We start from the raw sequence: 20,001 nt of genomic DNA on the forward strand, positions 1-20,001 counted from the left end.
TGCAAAACTACAACTCCTAACATATTGGCTTTCCAGGCATTTATATGATTTGTAGTTTTGCATTATCTGGGGGTCCACAGTTTGGAGACCACTGTTTTATACCATCTCCTACTATGACCATTGCATAATGTTACATACGTCCTCTAAAAATGTGTAATGCAAAGTGACTGCAAGGCTGGTTCTACTAGGTGATGTTTAGTTCAGAACTATTACTAGATATCATTGGTGCTCCCCGGATCACAGTGTTTGGGGAGGAAAAGATTTCCCTCTGCTATAATAGCAGTGCCATGTAATGGTAAGGGGCCCTGGTGTATGTTTTCCATAGGGGCCCTTCAGACATGGTAAATGACATTTCTACTAATTCATTAAAGGAGCACTTGAAGAAACCTTACACACTGTGCTAATCCTAGTACAGTGCCTGAGGAGGCAGGGCATGGCACAAGGGATTTAAGATTAAATCCCTGTCATGATCCATCCCCTAAAACACTGCCCCATTTATACCAGTGTCTCAGTTTTCATGCAGTGTTCCTTTTAAAGCATTTATACTATATGGTACAGGAATCCTTACTACTACAAGATACAGGACTATACTGTAAGACATCTTGTGGTCTAAGCTGGTAGTAAAGAGTATCTAAGCTGGTAGTAAAGAGTATCTAAGCTGGTAGTAAAGAGTATTCCATTGGAATAAACTATTACCTGTACAATTGTTAAAGGGTTTGTTCAGGATTAGATGAACATGTTTGCTTTCTTTTTGTAAGGCTGCATTCACACTAAGTTTTGTCCATATGGGGACTGGATCGAGCTGGGAGGAGGGAAAACCGGGCGCTCCTGTATCCCAGCCGGACCCATATCTCTTTCATTTGAATGAGCCGACTGGCGTCAGATAGTGAGTCTGGTTGGCTCATTTTTGGCCCATATCCAGTTTTCTGGCCGGACTATAAACCGTGATATGCTGTGGTTTTCAGTCCGGCCAAAAACCAGATATGGGGCATAAATTAGCCGACCAAAGTCACTATCTGATTACAGTCTGCTCATTCAAATGAAAGAGATATAGGTGCGGCTGGGATACAGGAGCGCCCGGTTTTGCCCTCCTTCCAGACGGATCGAGTCCCTTTATGGACTTAGTGTGAATGCCCCCTAACAGCGCCACAACTGCAAACAGGTTGTGTCTCGTATTACAGCAAAACTCTATTGAAGTAAATAGGGCAGAGCTACAATATGGTAGACAAGCTGTGGCAGTGACAATAAGTGACAATCCCTACAATAGCTCATATAACTAGTTGTCACGCTGTATATTTGTATAGCCCTCAATATGTTTTTTTTTTTTTAACTAGGTAGCACTTACCGTAATTTTTGACAGGTATTGTTGAGAGGACACCGGCCATGAGTCTTATTTTCTCTCATGCATTGGTCTGTCGTTGTTTGCATTTGTTATAACTTTCTGCATTTGTAGTATAGCAGTGGCTCTGGGGTGGGTGGACAGATTATAAATGTCATTTTTTTTTTTTTTTTTTTTTTGCTGTATGGTTTTAAGAATTGTCCTGAAGTTTGCTTTTTATGAAGAATATAGAGAAAAAAAAATATTTCAAAGAAATGCTGCTGTGTGTCCTGTGTCTTATTATTCCAACACTAAGCGGAAGTCCACTGAGGACATGGCTGGTACTGGCAATTTGCCATCCAGAGACTGTAGACAGTTTGTTGAAGACAAGCAGACTAAGGACATGGATTACGGGAACCATGTCCTGTGGCATGATGAGACCAAGATAAACGTATTTGGTTCAGAAGTGTCAAGCGTATATGGTGGCAACCAGGTGAGAAGTACAAAGACAAGTGTTTCTTGCCTACAGTCAAGCATGGTGATGGAAGTGTTATGATCTGGGCCTGCATGAGTGCTGGTACTAGGGAGCTATAGTTCATTGAGGGAACCATAAATGCCAACATGTACTGTGACAGACCATGATCCCCTCCCTTCAGAGACTGGGCTGCAGGGCAATATTCTAACATGATAGTGACCCTAAGCGCACCTCCAAGACGACCACTGTCTTGCTAAAGAAGCTGATAGATTAGCCAAGCATGTCTCCAGATTTAAGCAATACTGAGCACTGGTGGGGGAGCACAAGGTTTCTAACATTCACCAGCTCGTCATGGAGGAGTGGAAGAGGACTCCAGTAACAATCTGTGAACCTCTGATGAACTCCATGCCCAAGAGGCTTAAGGCAGTGCTGGAAAATAATGGTCACCACACAAATTATTGACATTGTGGGCCCAATTCAACTATCTACCTACCTGGCTATCAGCCTAGCTAGCTAACAACCTACCTACCTAACTACTTATCTACCTAGCTACTTACCTACCTGGCTAGCTACCAGTCTTCAAAAATACAGACAAAGGATCACACTCATCATATCAGTGTAGAAAAAAAGAGTTTATCCAATACAAAACGCAAGATGCATATACACAGACAAGTACGCAGCTCTAACGAGTAAATGGGTGACAGCTGTTGTGCGTGCGCTCTACATGCTTCTTCAGACCCTGCCTTCTTACACTCCGACACTCCTTAAATCCAGTACCTGACTGACGTAAGTAAGAAGGGGTGTATACTTAAAGGAGAACTGCGGAATATAAAAATTGGCCCCCATACTGCCGGCAGTAAAAAAAAAAAAGATGTACATACCTTCCTCCGCTCCCCCGGGGCCTCCGGTAACCGTCTCCGGTCTCCGCCATCTTCTTCCTTGTTGCCGGTGCTCGGAGAATCATAAAGCGCTCAGCAAATCACCAGCAGCGAAGTCCGACTTGGCCGACGATAGGCTGAGCGGCAGTGTGAGAACGCTTCAGGACACAAAATTCTTCATTACACCGGCACCTGCTGCCGGGGCCGAAAACGTCACACTGCCGCTCAGCCTACCGCCGGCCGAGATGGGACTTCACTGCGGCTGGTGATTGGCTGAGCGCAGTAAGACTCTCCGACCACCGGCAACCAGTAAGAGGATCACGGCGGAGACCGGAGCCGGTTACCGGAGGCCCCGGGGGAGAGGAGGAATGTATGTTCATCTTTATTTTTTTACAGTATGGGGGACAATTTTTATATTCCGGAGTTCTCCTTTAAGATAAAACAAGAGTAAGTGCAAATTAAAAACAAGCAAAACTCAAAGAACTATGCCCTATGCAAATACACTGTAATCTAGTCTATCATTCAAGCCCAAGTTTCCCTGGGCATTTGGTTTAATTATCCATTTAGCTTAGGCACAGAGCAAGGCTGTCCGCCTATCCACTCCTTCCTTTCTGTTAACTCTCTCGATACCATGAAAGACTAAATCACAGTGATTACCATTATGACATTCATTTACATGTTGAATGAACCTTGGTGACCCTTTCAATGTCCTGATGTAATATACTGTATGTGTTCTCTGAAGTGTACATTAAAGGGGTTATCCACCATTAGGTGATTTTAGTAGGTACCTGGCAGACAGTAATGGACATGCTTAGGAAGGATCTGCGCTTTTCTTGGGTCTAAATGGCTATGTTGTGAGATTACCAACACTGTGACTAGCTTTTTGTGAACTGGTATTTCCTGTTTGTTTTCTATTTATTTATTTATTTATTTTTTACTACAAATACCATAATTCCATTTTCCTCCCTCCCACACATCAGCCACCCCACCCATTGAAACATAAATGAGCTGAATCCATTCAAAAGACCTGTGGCTTTCAATCAGGGTGCCTACAGCTGTTGCAGATTGATCTCTCTCCCACCAAGCGATCGCTCCACCCATTGAAGCAGACAGGCTCCCTGTCATCAGCTGACTAGTGAGTCAGGTCTCAGCCACATTGCAACCTGGGAAAAATCTGAGACAACAGTAATTTTGTATGCTGTTAAAAATAAATAATGGGGTGAAAATCACAGAAGAATTGTGAGAAAACCGTCACACACAGGTACAGGCACTATATTATGAACTACACTAACTTTACAGCCCCTGTAGTATAGTCAAATAAAAAAATCCTGGAATACCCCTTTAACAGGTCTTTCAGTACTTCTCATATAAAACCAGCCATTTGTGCAAACTATGGCATAAACTACCCATTGTGTCCTACATGTAATTGGAAAAAAGGAAGTAACAGCGCTCCGTGGTGTAATAAAAGAGGACGATAAAAACATATAAAAAGCTGTATAAGCTGCTCAGCTGATATAGTTGTGTATCCACAGACACAACAATGGTGAGCATATGATATAAGGGTGTCCGCAGCCCTCCGGCTTATAACAATGGTAGAGAGAAGTTGCTTCGAAGGAGACGCCGGCTCAACGTGGCGCTGGACACAGGCAGCAAGAACGGGTAAAAGCAAGGATGTTTATTTGTCCCAGAATGCGACGCGTTTCACTGCAGAAGCAGCTTCATCAGGCATGGGGGAGAACAACAAGGTAGTGCATTTATCCTAGTACTAATTAGTCACAGCAGGAGGAAAAACTCAGCGGACCAATGAATGCTTGAGAAATGCATTTACAATTGAACTAGAAGCTATAAGGTCATGTAATAACCTAACTTATACATAAAATCTACAAACATATATTTAAACCACTAATACAAAATTCCAAAATTAGAATAATAATGATAAAGATGAAAAAAATATTTCTCCAGCATTCATTGGTCCGCTGAGTTTTTCCTCCTGCTGTGACTAATTACTACTAGGATAAATGCACTACCTTGTTGTTCTCACCTATGCCTGATGAAGCTGCTTATGAAGTGAAACGCGTTGCATTCTGGGACAAATAAACATCCTTGCTTTTACCCGTTCTTGCTGCCTGTGTCCAGCTCTACGTTGAGCCGGCGTCTCCTTCAAAGCTACTTCTCTCTACATGTAATTGAATTGTTAACATAAATGTCAACACCACCAATGGGGAAATGTTTATAAGGTAGAAAATAGAGATTCCGTAGTCTGAACCTAGCCTCATAGTAAGAAGAAATTTAAGAAAGAAGAGAATAAACTATTGGGAGAGTTGTGACGTATGAAGGAAATGTATTCAATAAATTCTTCACGGTGTATAACTTTGATAAATTAAAAATGGCCCAGGAGCAGTCTGAAAATTTCTGTGTTAAGAAGGCACAACAAAAATCTTTTTTGCGATCTCCAGAGGGTGCTAAAAAATGGTTGTAGGCATGTCTACATTGGGCTTTGATGGTATTCCCTTTAAAATTTAGAAAGAATTTTCTGATGTCACAAGTGGAGAAAAAAAGCTGGCACTACTAGTAATGATGCGCAATGTCCATACACAGTGGTCCCTTTTGCCGGTGGCGGTATGCGTACAATACATGGCACAAAGGTGGTGGTGCAAAGACTACAGCAATGCAAATGTAATTAATCCAAGAGAAGAAATGAAAAGGCTGCACTCACCGCTCCGTTTCTTCAGTGCTTTACTTTGGATGCATAGTGGGGGTACTCATAGTGGGTGCTTTCAAAGGCTAGAGCGAAGTATGTTTTGCGCTGTCCAGCCATCGCCTGCCCCCCCCCTCCCCATCGGAGCCAGACGATGCGCTGATCGACGTGAAACATACGTCGCTCTAGCCTTTGAAAGCACCCACTATGTGTACCCCCACTATGCATCCAAAGTAAAGCACTGAAGAAACGGAGCGGTGAGTGCAGCCTTTTCATTTCTTCCCTTGGATTCATTTTCTGATGTACTCCTCCCAATACTACTTATTGTTGTAAATGAATCCTGTATAGAAATGGACCTCCCCCTTCAATGAGAGAAGCTAATATAGTTCTTATCCCAGAAAAGAATGGAGGCATCAGCGAATTAGGTCATATCGGCCAATCTCGCTACTGAACACTGATATGAAGATCTCCCTGCAGCACCCGCATTCTATGCGGGGCTGCATCTCCAGGCTTGGAAGCCCGGAAGTTTCTGGGACTGGAGATGTGACGTAACACCACGCCCCCTCCATTCATGTCTAAGCAAGGGGGCATTATGGCCTGGAGACGCAGCCCTGCATAGAATGCGGGTGCTGCAGGGAGATCGCAGGGAGTCCTTTAGATAGGGGATAAGATGTCTAAAGCCGGAATACCCCTTTAACATTTTAAAGGGGTTATCCACCATAAGGTGATTTACCTGCCAGACAGTAATGGACATGCTTAGGGATGATCTGTGCTTATCTTGGGATAAATGGATATGTTGTGAGATTGCCATAATGCTGTGATATTTTTGTTCGTTCTCTCAAACTACATGTCCCATAGTTCCTTTTTGTAAGTGTGAGGTGACTTTCCTATCTTCCACACATCAGCCACCCCATCTTTCCATACTATTTCTTTATGCATGTGCGTGTGTAAAAAATAAATAAATAGTGTATGATTAAAGGGATCAAAACATTTAGTAATACGATTCAATAGAATTACAGATAGATGTTCAAGGGAATAACCATGTGTATAGCAAAACGTGTTAATGCAATCCTTATCTGTGAGAAATATTTTCTTGAAAATTTCAGGGGTGCCAACATTTTCGGCCATGACTGTATATATAAAACGGACAAAAAACGTCTAAAGACGTACAACATGTCTGATGTTTTAGACACATCTGTTTTGATTCTTTTAGCATACGATTTTCGTCCATTTGTTTCCATAATACGTTTGATGGATGAAAATATCGTGATCACAGCCTAATCTACAGCTGAGGGTGATGTATGGCATCCGTCACAGTGTTATGAGGGTACACCTCTGTCATCTTATCATCTATCTCAGGGGTTCCCAACCAGTGTGCCTCCAGCTGTTGCAAAACTACAACTCCCAACATGCCCAATGGCTTTCCTGGGTATGCTGGGAGTTGTAGTTTTGCAATAGCTGGAGGCACACTGGTTGGGAAACACTTGCACACATATACACTTTCTATCTCTTTCTCTATATAAATAACTATAACGTGTAGATAACAAAGTTACTAATAGCAGTAACATGTTTTTTTTTTAACAATCCTTTAATGGTTGGGTTTCTCGTTCACTATTTGCAGCTGCCAGTGAGATTTTAAACTACAGAACAGAGCAGTCTGGGAGGTTCTGGCGATGACGTATTTCCTGTTATCGCCGCCGATGCCTAGAGTTCAACGTGTCTGCACAGCGCAGTGTGTATACGGCGCGGCCATGTTTACGGAGACCAAGTTACCGCATTGAATACCGGGCGGCTTCCACAAAATGGCGGAACTGTCAGGGTGACAGTGTATTGAAGTGTGTGGAGGATGGGACGGGCTGGAAGGTGAGCAGCATGGCGCTAATGTGGGGTGATATTAGAAATAACCTACTTGTTGCTAGCGCTGTGTTATATTACTAGTGCTGGAAGTAAGCAGACAAGTTATATAACTTAGGGACCAGCGCGGGAGTCTTATTGTGTTCTGCTATCATGGTACTTGTAGTTCTTGACAATGTCCTATGGGTCATCATGTATAATCTGCAGTAAAACTAAAGGGGGTTTCACTTTATGCAATAAGTATAATAAAAAAAATGCAATTTCTCTACTTTTTGTTTTAGTTCCTTACTATTTCAAGATCTCTGCTTACTGTAAGTGAATAGAACCCTTCCTGCCGGCCAACAAACTGCACAGATGTAAAAAAAAAAAGTTCTAGAGAATTCAAATTGATACATTTTCCCTGCACTGATACATTGTAACAAACTATCTGGTTTGGAGAGATTTTTCCTGCTGATGTGTTTAGTTCACAGGGCATTGTCTAAACTGGATGCAGTTTTCAGGCTCTGGATGGAGACATAGCCTTTCCATTCACTGACAGCAAGCATCTGTCGTGCAAAGTATATTACAAAATTGCTGAACTTTTTATTATGCATTGGTTAAAGAGGACATGTGACCAACCTCACAAAATTGAGATTGCATTATCATTAAAGTTGTACTCTGGTATTGGACTTTCTTTGTATCATACTGCCCAGAAGGCCGGTATTTATAAACAAAACAAAACAAAAAAAAAAACACGCACAACCTAAAAAAATTAGTTTTACCTCCTGTCTGTGACTCCGGTATCCTGAAGTCCTTTTTTTTATTTATTTTTTTTATGCCGCCAATCTGGGCAGTATTTTCCTCTTTAAATATCTTAGGGTGCCCTGATAAAACACAGTTTACAGTTTTACAGTTTCTTGATATGCCCTTCCGTTCCTGGGATATGAAGGTTTATAGTATGCCTGACTATTAAATGGGTACTCTCATTAAAGTATTTTTTATTAAAAAGATTATGCTAAAATAAACATATTTCTAATATATGTTAATTTAAATTTTTTTTTGTTTTAACTGTTTTTTTCACATTAGAAAACCTGGCCACTAGGTGTCACCCTACATGGCTCAGGAATCCTTTTCACCCCCCCCCCCTTACGTTGAGCACATTCGGACCACTCCTGGCCGGGCATCGTGGTCCGAAATGCTCGTACACAGCTCGCTCTCTGCCTGTATATGAAACAGGCAGAGAGCGCGCATGAAATTTGAATATCCCCGCCCCCTTCATATCTCCCTGCCCTGTAAAATGCCTGTGTGCGCGCTCCTGAGTGGGAGCGCAGCATATAGGAAGAAAGGTGGAAGCGATCCTCGGCCAGATGGGGAGGGGGATTAGGGAAATTTAAGTTAATGATAGCTACTCTTTAAGAAGATTGGTCAAATGGGCGTGAACTCTATTTTAATAATAGAAGTGACTGGGCGGGATCATACAGTCAGTGGGTGTGTATTAGGCAGACACGCCCCTCATTGTACAACATTCACATCTCATGATGGTAATAATTCCACCCATCACCTGATTCTATAACTCACACCTATTATTAAAATTAAGTTCACGCCCATCTGACTAATTCTCTGAATTGTCAGACTATAAACCCTCATATCTCAGGAACGGAAGGGCGTATCTAGAAACTGTAAAAAGGTTTGGTTGATCAAAGGGGCTTTTTAAAGGGGTACTCCCGTGGAAAACTTTTTTATTTTTTTAAATCAACTGGTGTCAGAAAGTTGAACAGATTTGTAAATTACTTCTATTAAAAAATCTTAATCCTTCCAGTACTTATTAGCTGCTGAATACTAAAGAGAAATCCAAAAAAGAAATGCATTTCCTCTGATATCATGACCACAGTGCTCTCTGCTGACCTCTGCTGTCCATTTTAGCAACTGTCCAGAGCAGGAGAAAATCCCCATAGCAAACACATGCTGCTCTGGACAGTTGCTAAAATGGACAGCAGAGGTCAGCAGAGAGCACTGTGGTCATGACATCAGAGGAAATGCATTTCTTTTTTTTGATTTCTCTTTAGTTTACAGCCCCTAAAAAGTACTGGAAGGATTAAGAATGTTTAATAGAAATGATTTACAAATCTGTTTAACTTTCTGGCACCAAAAAGTTTTGCACGGGTGTACCCCTTTAAAGGGAGACAGTATGCCATAAGTCACATGTTCTCTATACTGTAGTGGGTGGGTGGATAGCAGAGTGGAAGGGATTTACTGAAGTAATTCTATCCACCCACCTACTGCAGCATAGAGAACATGTGACTTATGGCATACTGTCTCCCTTTAAAGGGGTACACCCGTGCAAATAACATATATATGTGACTTATAACATATTGTCTCTGGCCGCATGGAATGCTAGGAAAGGTCAAAGACAGCAGTAAAATAAAAATACTTGCATTACAGAACTTCTCGGTGTGAGTCCCTTGTATGAAAAACGAACAAAGCAGCGCATGTAGGTTATAGAAGCAAATTACAGGAAGAAGAGCAGGTAGCCAGCGCGGAATAAGTAGAAATTCCCATTTATTGAATAAAAACAGAGTTACAGGTCAGCAAACAAACATGACGCGTTTCAGGCGTATACCGCCCTTAGTCATATAACGAATGTTTGACCATCTCTCTCATATATAGTGGGGAAGTGATCCGGAAAGGGCCAAACATCCGTCTCTCACGGGTCATTTAACCCCTTACAAACCATAATGCATAAAGACATATATGTATGTATAAATATACCAAAAATTCTAAATGTTAAAAAGATGATGAACATGAATGTGTCATGAATAGTATCATGTACATAATGTAGATAGTATAGATAAAGCCATATAATCCAGGCATATTCGTCTGTATTCGTACAGATAATGTGACATACATAATGAACGAACAAGATTGATGTCAGCGTTTGAATGAAGAGTCTCCATTAACAAAGTGTAATGTGGATGATATATCATAGAGGAAGGACGTATTTGTTGAAAAATAAATAAATAATATTTCCAAATTAATAATGTAACAAAACGTCCTGTCTTCTATTAAGACCCCCCGGGTAACGGTTGCAAGCAAATTACAGTATTATAACTTGGCATCTTAGGCTCTCAGGCTGTCTCTGCCATGCGCGTGCTGGAATTCACAGAGCCCGGGAGAGAGCGTGCCTCTAAGGGTGCTTTCACACTACGATTGTAGTGTATGGTTGCTGGATCCGGTTGGGAGGGGCGAAAACCGGCCGCTCCCATATCCCAACCGGATTCGGCCCGAACCCCATTCATTTCAATGAGCCGTCCGGAGTCAAACGCTGACTCCGGTTGTCTCATTTTTCCCCGAATACGGTTTTCTGACCGGACCTAGAACCATGGTATACCACGGTTTTAGGTCAGGTCAAAAAACTGTATACTGGGCAAAATGAGACAACTGGAGTCAAAAGCTGACTCCAGTTGTCTCATTTTTCCCCGAATACGGTTTTCTGACCGGACCTAGAACCATGGTATACTACGGTTTTAGGTCAGGTCAGAAAACTGTATACGGGGCAAAATGAGACAACTGGAGTCAAACGCTGACTCCAGTTGTCTCATTTTTCCCCGAATACGGTTTTCTGACCGGACCTAGAACCATGGTATACCACGGTTTTTGTTCCGGTCAGAAAACTGTATACGGGCCAAAATGAGACAACTGGAGTCAGCGTTTGACTCCGGTCGGCTCATTGAAATGAATGGGATTCAGGCCGGATACGGGAGCGGCCGGTTTTCGCCCCTCCCAACCGGATCCAGCAACCGTAGTGTGAAAGCACCCTAACACTGCACATGCGCACGGTGTCAGACGGGGGAGCGAGCGCTTGCTCGGTGAATTTGTGCGTGCACGTCAGAGCCAGCAGGGGCGCATGCTCTGCGGACCTGTGTGTCTTATTACACAGCGGTCCCAGCACTGTCAGAGAGGATAGGTGTGGCAGCTGCTGGGCTTTGCGAACTCCAAGCCACGCCTATCGACTATGGGTGACCGCCGAAAATTTTAAATATGAAAAAAGATGAACAAAGCACAGCGAAAGGTATGGCTGTATTTAGTTTCATGACATCAGTACTATATTGGTAGCAAATTAGGGACATTTGTGCCGCTATATTGCAGGTAGCCATGCAGAGTGCACAGTTGTGGTCCCAGCTCAGTGGTCTCACTCGTACGTTCCGGCTGTGCAGAGCTGTTACTTCCCAGACTATACCCTCCGGAGGCTTGTCGCCTGCCCCCCATGTGTCACATCTCCGCCTTCTCTCTACTGGATCCCCTTTGTGTGCCAAACTACGAAACTTAGTCAAAGGCAAGAAAGATGTGACGGAAAAGAAGCTGGTGAGTAGTCGAACCAACTCCTACTTCCTTACAAAATATATAACAGTGGTCTTCAACCTGCGGACCTCCAGAGGTTGCAAAACTACAACTCCCAGCATGCCCGAACAGCCGTTGGCTGTCCGGGCATGCTGGGAGTTGTAGTTTTGCAACATCTGGAGGTGCGCAGGTTAAAGACCACTGCTGTAGTAAATATAGTGTGTATACATATATATTATTTTGCATAATTTTCAATTCCAGACTCGTTATTTTGTCGATCATCGTAAAGTCCGCGTGGTGGGAGGAGCCGGTGGAGACGGGGCGTCCTGCTTCCATAGTGAGCCGAGAAAGGAGTTCGGAGGACCAGATGGGGGAGATGGTGGAAATGGAGGGCATGTGATATTTAAGGGTAAGACCTGTTATACCATCATGACACATATAGTGAATATTTACTACCTATATTCTTTTTACTGCTCAAATACCTCTGAGATAAGATAAGAAATCTATCTTTTTACATATACAGCATATTCTATGCAAATGTTTTCCCATATAAATATCACAGAGATTCCCGTAATATCCTGAAAATCCCACGCAAGTAAACACTTGAATCCAAACGAACAAAAAACGTGGATGCGGATCAATTACTTTATTGAGGTATAAACATTAAAAACTACAACAATGAAGGCCAAGGGGCCTATGCAAACATATAGATCCAGTGACATAAATAAAATTGAAACTGGACACACAAAGAAAATAAACTGCACAAAAAGGGCACTACCTCAAGGAAAGAACCCCAAGCAAGTAGGGTAGAAATGGCAGATATAGGGATCACTCAGGTGAGTTAGAACCAACCATAAATAAGGCATAGATTAAGCATATTCATATTACCTAGTGGTATAAAACTGCAAATGAGGAGCGCCAGTGCCCGACGTTTCGCCACCAGTAGGCTTCTTCCGGCGCCCCGTCGAAACATCGGGCAGTGGCGCTCCTCATTTGCAGTTTTATACCACTAGGTAATATGAATATGCTTAATCTATGCCTTATTTATGGTTGGTTCTAACTCACCTGAGTGATCCCTATATCTGCCATTTCTACCCTACTTGCTTGGGGTTCTTTGCTTGAGGTAGTGCCCTTTTTGTGCAGTTTCTTTTCTTTGTGTGTCCAGTTTCAATTTTATTTATGTAATTGGATCTATATGTTTGCATAGGCCCCTTGGCCTTCATTGTTGTAGTTTTTAATGTTTATACCTCAATAAAGTAATTGATCCGCATCCACGTTTTTTGTTCTTTTGGATTCAAATGTTTTCCCATGATAACTGTGTAGTCTGACACATTAGTTGCCTCGCTTCCTTTCTTATGAGCCCTCTTCCAGATTACCTTTCAGTAAGTAGAAGACAGGTGATCGTTCTCATCAGTCTTCAGGCTCGTTCCCATCCGTGTTGGAGCTATGTTCGCAGATACCATTTAAATGGCAGGAAAAAGTTACAGATGGTTGTTGTTGTTTTTTTCCCGCTCAACTTTTGCGAAACAACAGAAACACCAGATAGAAACCCGCCGGACTGCATTCAAAGTCAATGGGACTAGCTGGTAAACGGACCTCTGACGCAGATGTGAACCTAGCCTAAGGGTGCATTCACACCATGTTTTTGCAGTACAGTTCCTGTATACGCAGAGCAGAGTTGACACAGCTCACCCTTGTGCCCTCGCCACGAAACGGACAGGACTGGACCCCAGTCCAACAATAGTAGTAGAAATGAAGAGAGAGTCCAGCGTGGTGGCAATTCAAGCAATGCTCGGTACTTTATTCAGCAATCAGCCAACATGGAAGACAGGTGACGCGTTTCGGCCACAGTGCATAGCCTTAGTCGTACTAAGTCGACTAAGGCTACGCACTGTGGCCGAAACGCTTCACCTGTCTTCCATGTTGGCTGATTGCTGAATAAAGTACAGAGCATTGCTTGAATTGCCACCACGCTGGACTCTCTCTTCATTTCTAGTTCCCGTATACGTTTTTAATGTGAAAACTATACGAAACTGTATTGAAAACCGTATGCATTGACTCTCCATTGAAAACCATATGCCAAATGATGCATCCGTTTTGCATCTTGTACGGTTTTGTCCGTTTTTTCCCCCTGTACCCAAAACCGTAGCCTACCACGGTTTTTGGTCTTAGTGATAAACCGTATGTTTTTTTTTTTTTTACATGGAAATCAATGGGAACCATACAGATCCGTATGTGCGTACTGTTCCATCCGGTTTGCACCATACGGTTTTTGACTTTGCACAATTTTTTTAAATTTTATTTGGAATTTCAATCAAACAAGTGAAACTTTATTCATAATGGAGTGAAAAGTTAAAAACGTATACGATTTTTTTCTTAAAAAACGGATGCAACCGGACATCATTTTTCAAACCATATACGGTTTTTAACCATATAAGGGTTAAAATTTGTACACACGTTTTGATACAGTTCAGTCTTAGTTTTGGGGAATTCGTTTTTCATCAAAAACCTGATACAGGAACTGTATTGCAAAAACATGGTGTGAATGTACCCTTACCTCAATTTTGTGATCAGCAGCAGAAAAGCTGAGAACATTTTCTAGATATTTAAATTTTGTTTTGTTTGCTCCTAGTGGATCCCTGTGTGAAGTCCCTCTCCTCTGTTGCTCCAGTGTGCCAAGGATTTCAAGGCGAATCTGGCCGGAGTAAGAATTGTTATGGAAAAGGGGGAGAGAACCTATACATTAGGGTGAGCAGCCGAGAGTAGGTACATAGGAAATATACTTAAAGGGGTTATCCAGGAAAAACATTTTTTTATATATATATCAACTGGCACCAGAAAGTTAAACAGATTTGTAAATTACTTCTATTAAAAAATCTTTATCCTTTCAGTACTTATGAGCTTCTGAAGTTAAGGTTGTTCTTTTCTGTCTAAGTGCTCTTTGATGACACCTGTCTCGGGAACCGCCCCGTTTAGAAGAGGTTTGCTATGGGGATTTGCTTCTAAACTGGGCGTTTCCCGAGACACGTGTCATCAGAGATTACGTAGACAGAAAAGAACAACCTTAACTTCAGAAGCTCATAAGTACTGAAAGGATTAAGATTTTTTAATAGAAGTAATTTACAAATCTGTTTAACTTTCTGGAGCCAGTTGAGATTTATATATGTGTATATATATATATATAAGTTTTTTCCTGGAATACCAATAAGAGATCGATCTATTATCTAATCTATCTATAATATAATCTGTCTTATTATTGCATTGTAATGGCTTTCATAGTGACCAGTTGGTGTCTGTGCACATTGTCAGGTCCCTGTTGGTACGCTGGTGAAGGAGAATGGGGTGACCCTTGCTGACCTGTCCACACCGGGGGAGGAGTTTGTTGCAGCTTATGGAGGTGTTGGAGGAAAAGGGAACCGTTTCTTTCTCAGCAATGAGAACCGGGCTCCAGTAATGGCCACACCAGGGGCGCCTGGAGAAGAGCACTGCCTGCACCTGGAGCTGAAAACTATGGCTCACGCTGGCATGGTGAGGGTTAATACCATTTGCATTTACAGGTGGTGTTTTGGTCGTTACAGTGTGTTTGTCAGGGTTATGTCTACCCTCTACCAAGCTCATGTATATAACAGCCCAGATGTGCCAACATATGGTGGTATTCATTAGACATTTTGACGGTCTCCTCAGAGAGCCATATGTGAAGTTTAGCCATGGCTGGGGCAAGGATTAAGCCTACACATATATAGGATTTTCTTACGTTTTCTTTGTCTACACAGATTTCAGACTTTGTCACACAAACAGACCTCATATCTACATGTATTCTGGCCCTGCTGGAACATGAGTAGAGCTGGGCACAGTTTCTTTATAACAATGACATTGCCTCTAAAACACCATATCAGTTCAGCTGTGCCACCTTAAAGGGGTACTCCACCCCTAGATATCTTATCTTCTATCCAAAGGATAGGGGATAAGATGTCTGATCGCGGGGGTCCTAGCACTGGGAACCCCCCGTGATCTCTCCTGTCATCTGCCGCATGGAGCGAAGTTCGCTTCGTGCCTGATGATGGGCGATACTGGGGTCGGAGTATCGTGATGTCATGCCTTGCGCCCTCAATGCAAGTCTATGGAAGGGGGCGTGGTGTCTGCCACGCCCCCTCCCATGGACTTGCATGGAGGAGGCAGGGTCATGATGTCACAATACTCCGGCCCCTGTATCGCCCGTAATCAGGCACAAAGCGAACTTCGCTCCATGCAGCAGATGACGGGGGGTTCTGCAGGAGAGATCGCGGGGGTTCCCAGCGGCAGGACCCCCGCGATCAGACATCTTATCCTTTGGATAGGGGATAAGATGTCTAGGGGTGGAGTACCCCTTTAACAGCGACAGCCATAGAGCTCCCATTACAGTCACAGTGACATTCACAATGCCCCCACAATAGTGACAGTAACTGCCCCAATGACAGTGATCCTATAATAGTCCCTCTAGAATAGTGAGAGCCATGTGATTCCAGAATAGATACTGTGACATAAATAGTGACAATGAGGGAGATTTATCGAAACCTGTGTAGAGGAAAAGTTGACCAGTTGCCCATACAACCAATCTGATGGTTTCTTTCATTTTTCACAGACCTTTTTAAAAATGAAAAAAAAAAAGTGATCTGATTGGTTGCTATGGGCAACTGGACAACTTTTCCTCTACACAGGTTTTATTAAATCTCCCTAAATGTCCTCATAACAAGGACCATGACACCATAACAGTTACAGTACATCCATAACTGTGACAGTCACGAGTTGCCACAACAGACTTAGTGACAGTACCTCCATGACAATAGCAGCCGTAGGGCTTACATATGTGACAGTCCCATGTCATAGTAACAGATAACGCCAAAGTGGCCCCATAATTGTGATAGTTACTGAGCCACGATAAGGGTATGTTCGCACTTGCTATTTATGCTGCAGATTTTATGCTAGTAAGTCAGTGATGAAATCCACTGCAGAAAATCTGCAGCATATATATATATACACCTGTGAACATACCCTAACAATGACAGCCACAGTGCCCCCACCCCCAACAGATATTCACCGAGTCTCCATAAAATGTACCCCCTGTCCCCACATAAACATAATTCGCAGGGAAAGACTTTACCCTCCAGGCTGCCGCGTGCTCTTCGGGCTGAAAGCTATGAGTGTCCAGTCAGCCGCTGTTCTGTCGTTTCTCTTGTGTGGTATCTTACTCTCTCTCTCGCTATGGACACATAAGTCCCTATTTCCCCTACTCCTAAAGCATCAGTTCACAGCCTCTGATTAGACTTGACCAGTACCTAAAGCAAAAAGTGTAGCCCCATTCTTCCCATAAAAGCACGGTTCGTGTCCATTGTTTGATGTTTCTGGCACTGCGGTCATGGATTCTGTTATAATGGAAACATGACGGTGATGTGAACAGTCTCCGTTACATGGCTGATGTTGTTTTCTAGTCTAAGTAGTTTTTCTGCTTTCCAGGTAGGATTTCCTAATGCTGGCAAGTCATCTTTGTTGCGCCTTCTGACCAATGCCCGTCCCGCTGTGGCTGCCTATCCCTTCACCACCCTCAATCCCCACGTTGGGGTGATCAATTACCAAGATTATGAACAGATAGCAGGTAGGTTATCCGAATTAGGGTCCTTTTTATCTTTTGTATGTTAAAATAAAATGGAGAGCTGGTAATCTTTACTTCTCTGGGACACATACCAGCACAGGGTCTCACCCCTCGACCCCCATTCAAGTTGGCCATAGACATACAATGTCTGCCAAAGGTTTTAAAGGGATTCACCAGCCATGTTATGTCTGTGGGGGATTGTCAGATACTGTCCTTCCTCTTGTTTTTCCAGAGATAAGCAGCATCAGATGCACCACTTACTGTGTAAACCTATTGTGATAAATAGAACATTTATACAATGTGTATGAACTCCCAAGTAAATTCAAATTTCCTTTTGCAATGTCAATGTCAGCCTCTTGGTGGCACTGTAATACTTTCTATATTTTAATGACTTGGTGATGTTCTGTACATAGAATTTTCCAGGGGGAGTTATTGTTAGCCAGAAAATGTATCCCATACTTAATACCTGTAACTACTCTTTCTCATTGGCATCTCAGTGGCAGATGTTCCAGGCATCATAGAAGGAGCCCATCAGAACCGGGGTTTGGGCCTGTCATTTCTCAGGCACATTGAGAGGTGTCGGATTCTGCTCTACGTGCTGGACCTCACACACCCAGAGCCATGGACTCAGCTGAGCTCCTTACAATATGAACTGGGTCAGTTTGACGAGAGTCTCCCACTCCGTCCCCATCTTATTGTCGCCAACAAACTGGACCTTCCTAATGCCAGAAGGACCCTGGTATGTCTGCGGGAAAAGGTGAAAGGAAGGATTGTTGCAGTGTCTGCACTGACTGGGGAGAATGCTGAAGAGCTTATACTTCATCTTAGGGAGCTATATGATGGACACAGACCAGAAGGAAAGAAAGCTGAACCTTACACAGGCTGGTGAAGAAATTGCCTTACAAAACTGTTAAAGGGATACTCCGGCCCTAAGACATCTTATCCCCTATCCAAAGGATAGGGGATAAGATGTTAGATCGCGGGGGTCCTGCCGCTGGGGACCCCGCAATCTGTCATTTCCGCACCCACCTTTGTTAGCTCTCCGCAGCGCTGGAGGCTCCAAGTGTGAAACGTTATGATCATGGGGCCGGAGTATCGGGACGTCACGGCCTGCCCCCTCAATGCAAGTCTAAGGGAGGGGGTGTGACGGCTCACAAAGGTGGGTGTGGAATGACAGATTGTGGGGTTCCCAGGGGTGGGACCCCCGCGATCAGACATCTTATACCCTATTCTTTGGATAGGGGATAAGATGTCTTAGGGCTGGAATACCCCTTTAAGACTGTGGCTGAGGTGGATTATGGCTACAGAGGGCTGTTGATTGCATACCTGTCTGCAGGAGGAATTGGTTTGATCTGTTCTGTTCATTCCTGTAATACAGGAGGATTTATGCTGTACCTTTTGTGTAAACACTGTTTGTTGATTTTCCATTTATTTATTTTTAACATTAATCAGGTTACAATTAAACAGAATAATGAACGGCATGAGAAAAAAGTGGGTATGAGGAGAACACAGAATGTAGTCATGAATATAAAACACTGTATATGCAACATGATAAAACAAAACACAACCATCCCTGTACCCCACCCCCACCTAGAGTGAAAAAAACATCTATTAATAAGAATGTAGGGGTAAAAGTAAGGAAATCATAGGGGTAGAAGTAAAGAAAGCAAGAAAAGCAGAGAGGTAAGCACCACTCCAGAAGTGGAGACTAGAGATGAGCAAACTTACAGTAAATTCGATTCGTCACGAACTTCTCGGCTCGGCGGTTGATGCCTTATCCTGCATAAATAAGTTCAGCTTTCCGGTGCTCCAGTGGGCTGGAAAAGGTGGATACATTCCTAGGAAAGAGTCTCCTAGGACTGTATCCACTTTTTCCAGCCCACGGGAGCACCTGAAAGCTGAACTAATTTATGCAGGATAAGCCATCAACTGCCGAGCCGAGAAGTTCGTGACGAATCAAATTTACTGTAAGTTCGCTCATCTCTAGTGGAGACCATAAACAGAGCTCCATTAACTTCGCAAGGGCATCATTTTCTTTTTATTTATTTATTTTTATTTTTTGCTTTTTTTTCCTCCTCCCCCTTCAAATAATCATAATGCTTTCAATTTTCCACAAACCCATATGAGGACATGTTTTTGTGCCAACAATTGTACTTTGTAATGACATTGCTCATTTGGCCACAAAATCTATGGTGAAACAAAAAAATTATTTGTGGTGCAAAATTGGAAAAAAAAACAACAAAAAACCTCATTTTGCAACGTTTGGGGTTTCCGTTTCTATGCTTTTAGGTAAACATGACACATTATCTAACTTTTGTAGGTCCATACAATTAATCTAATACCCAATTTGTATAGGTTTTATTTTAACACTTATATAACACTTATATATATAAATTATATCTTTATGTATGAAAATGAGTTTGCTTAAAATTGTCCTCTTCTGACCACTATACCTTTTTTATTTTTCCGTATACGAGGATGAATGAGAGCTCATTTTTTTTTTGGCCGTGATCTGTACTTATTATCTATACTGTTTTTGTTGTCATGCAACTTTTTTTATTGCTTTCTATACATTTTTTTTATGATATATGAAGTAACCAAAAATTAGCAATTTTAGACATTGGCACACAATCACACTACATATGTTTATTCTTGTTTACGTAATTGTATTTAAAAAAAATAGGAAAAAGGGGGGGGGAAGTGTTATTCAAACTTTTATTAGGGAAGGGGTTATTTCACGTTTATTTTATTTATTCATTTATTAATTTATCCGTACTTTTTTTTTTTTTTATGCCCCCATAGGGAACTATTACATGCAAACATTAGATTGCA

The 20,001-nt window shown here is 42.5% G+C and overlaps 1 protein-coding gene across 2 annotated transcripts; it reads left to right on the top strand.

The window, feature by feature from the left end:
• The first annotated feature begins 7,077 nt into the window (after positions 1-7,077).
• On the top strand, positions 7,078-18,563 carry MTG2 (mitochondrial ribosome associated GTPase 2). 2 transcript variants are annotated; one of them, XM_056549282.1, is made up of 8 exons: positions 7,113-7,232; positions 7,505-7,534; positions 11,349-11,564; positions 11,802-11,949; positions 14,173-14,288; positions 14,850-15,068; positions 17,034-17,172; positions 17,667-18,563. In XM_056549282.1, exons 3-8 carry the CDS (start codon positions 11,355-11,357, stop codon positions 18,056-18,058), a joined length of 1,224 nt encoding a protein of 407 aa, XP_056405257.1. In that variant the 5' UTR covers positions 7,113-7,232; positions 7,505-7,534; positions 11,349-11,354; the 3' UTR covers positions 18,059-18,563. The 2 variants fall into 2 exon arrangements, with proteins under 2 accessions (XP_056405256.1, XP_056405257.1); XM_056549281.1 differs by lacking the exon at positions 7,505-7,534 and having other exon boundaries at positions 7,078-7,232.
• Positions 18,564-20,001: the final 1,438 nt, after the last annotated feature.

This window comes from Hyla sarda, chromosome 12, assembly GCF_029499605.1.
Source record: "Hyla sarda isolate aHylSar1 chromosome 12, aHylSar1.hap1, whole genome shotgun sequence".
NCBI classification, from domain to species: Eukaryota; Metazoa; Chordata; class Amphibia; order Anura; family Hylidae; genus Hyla; species Hyla sarda.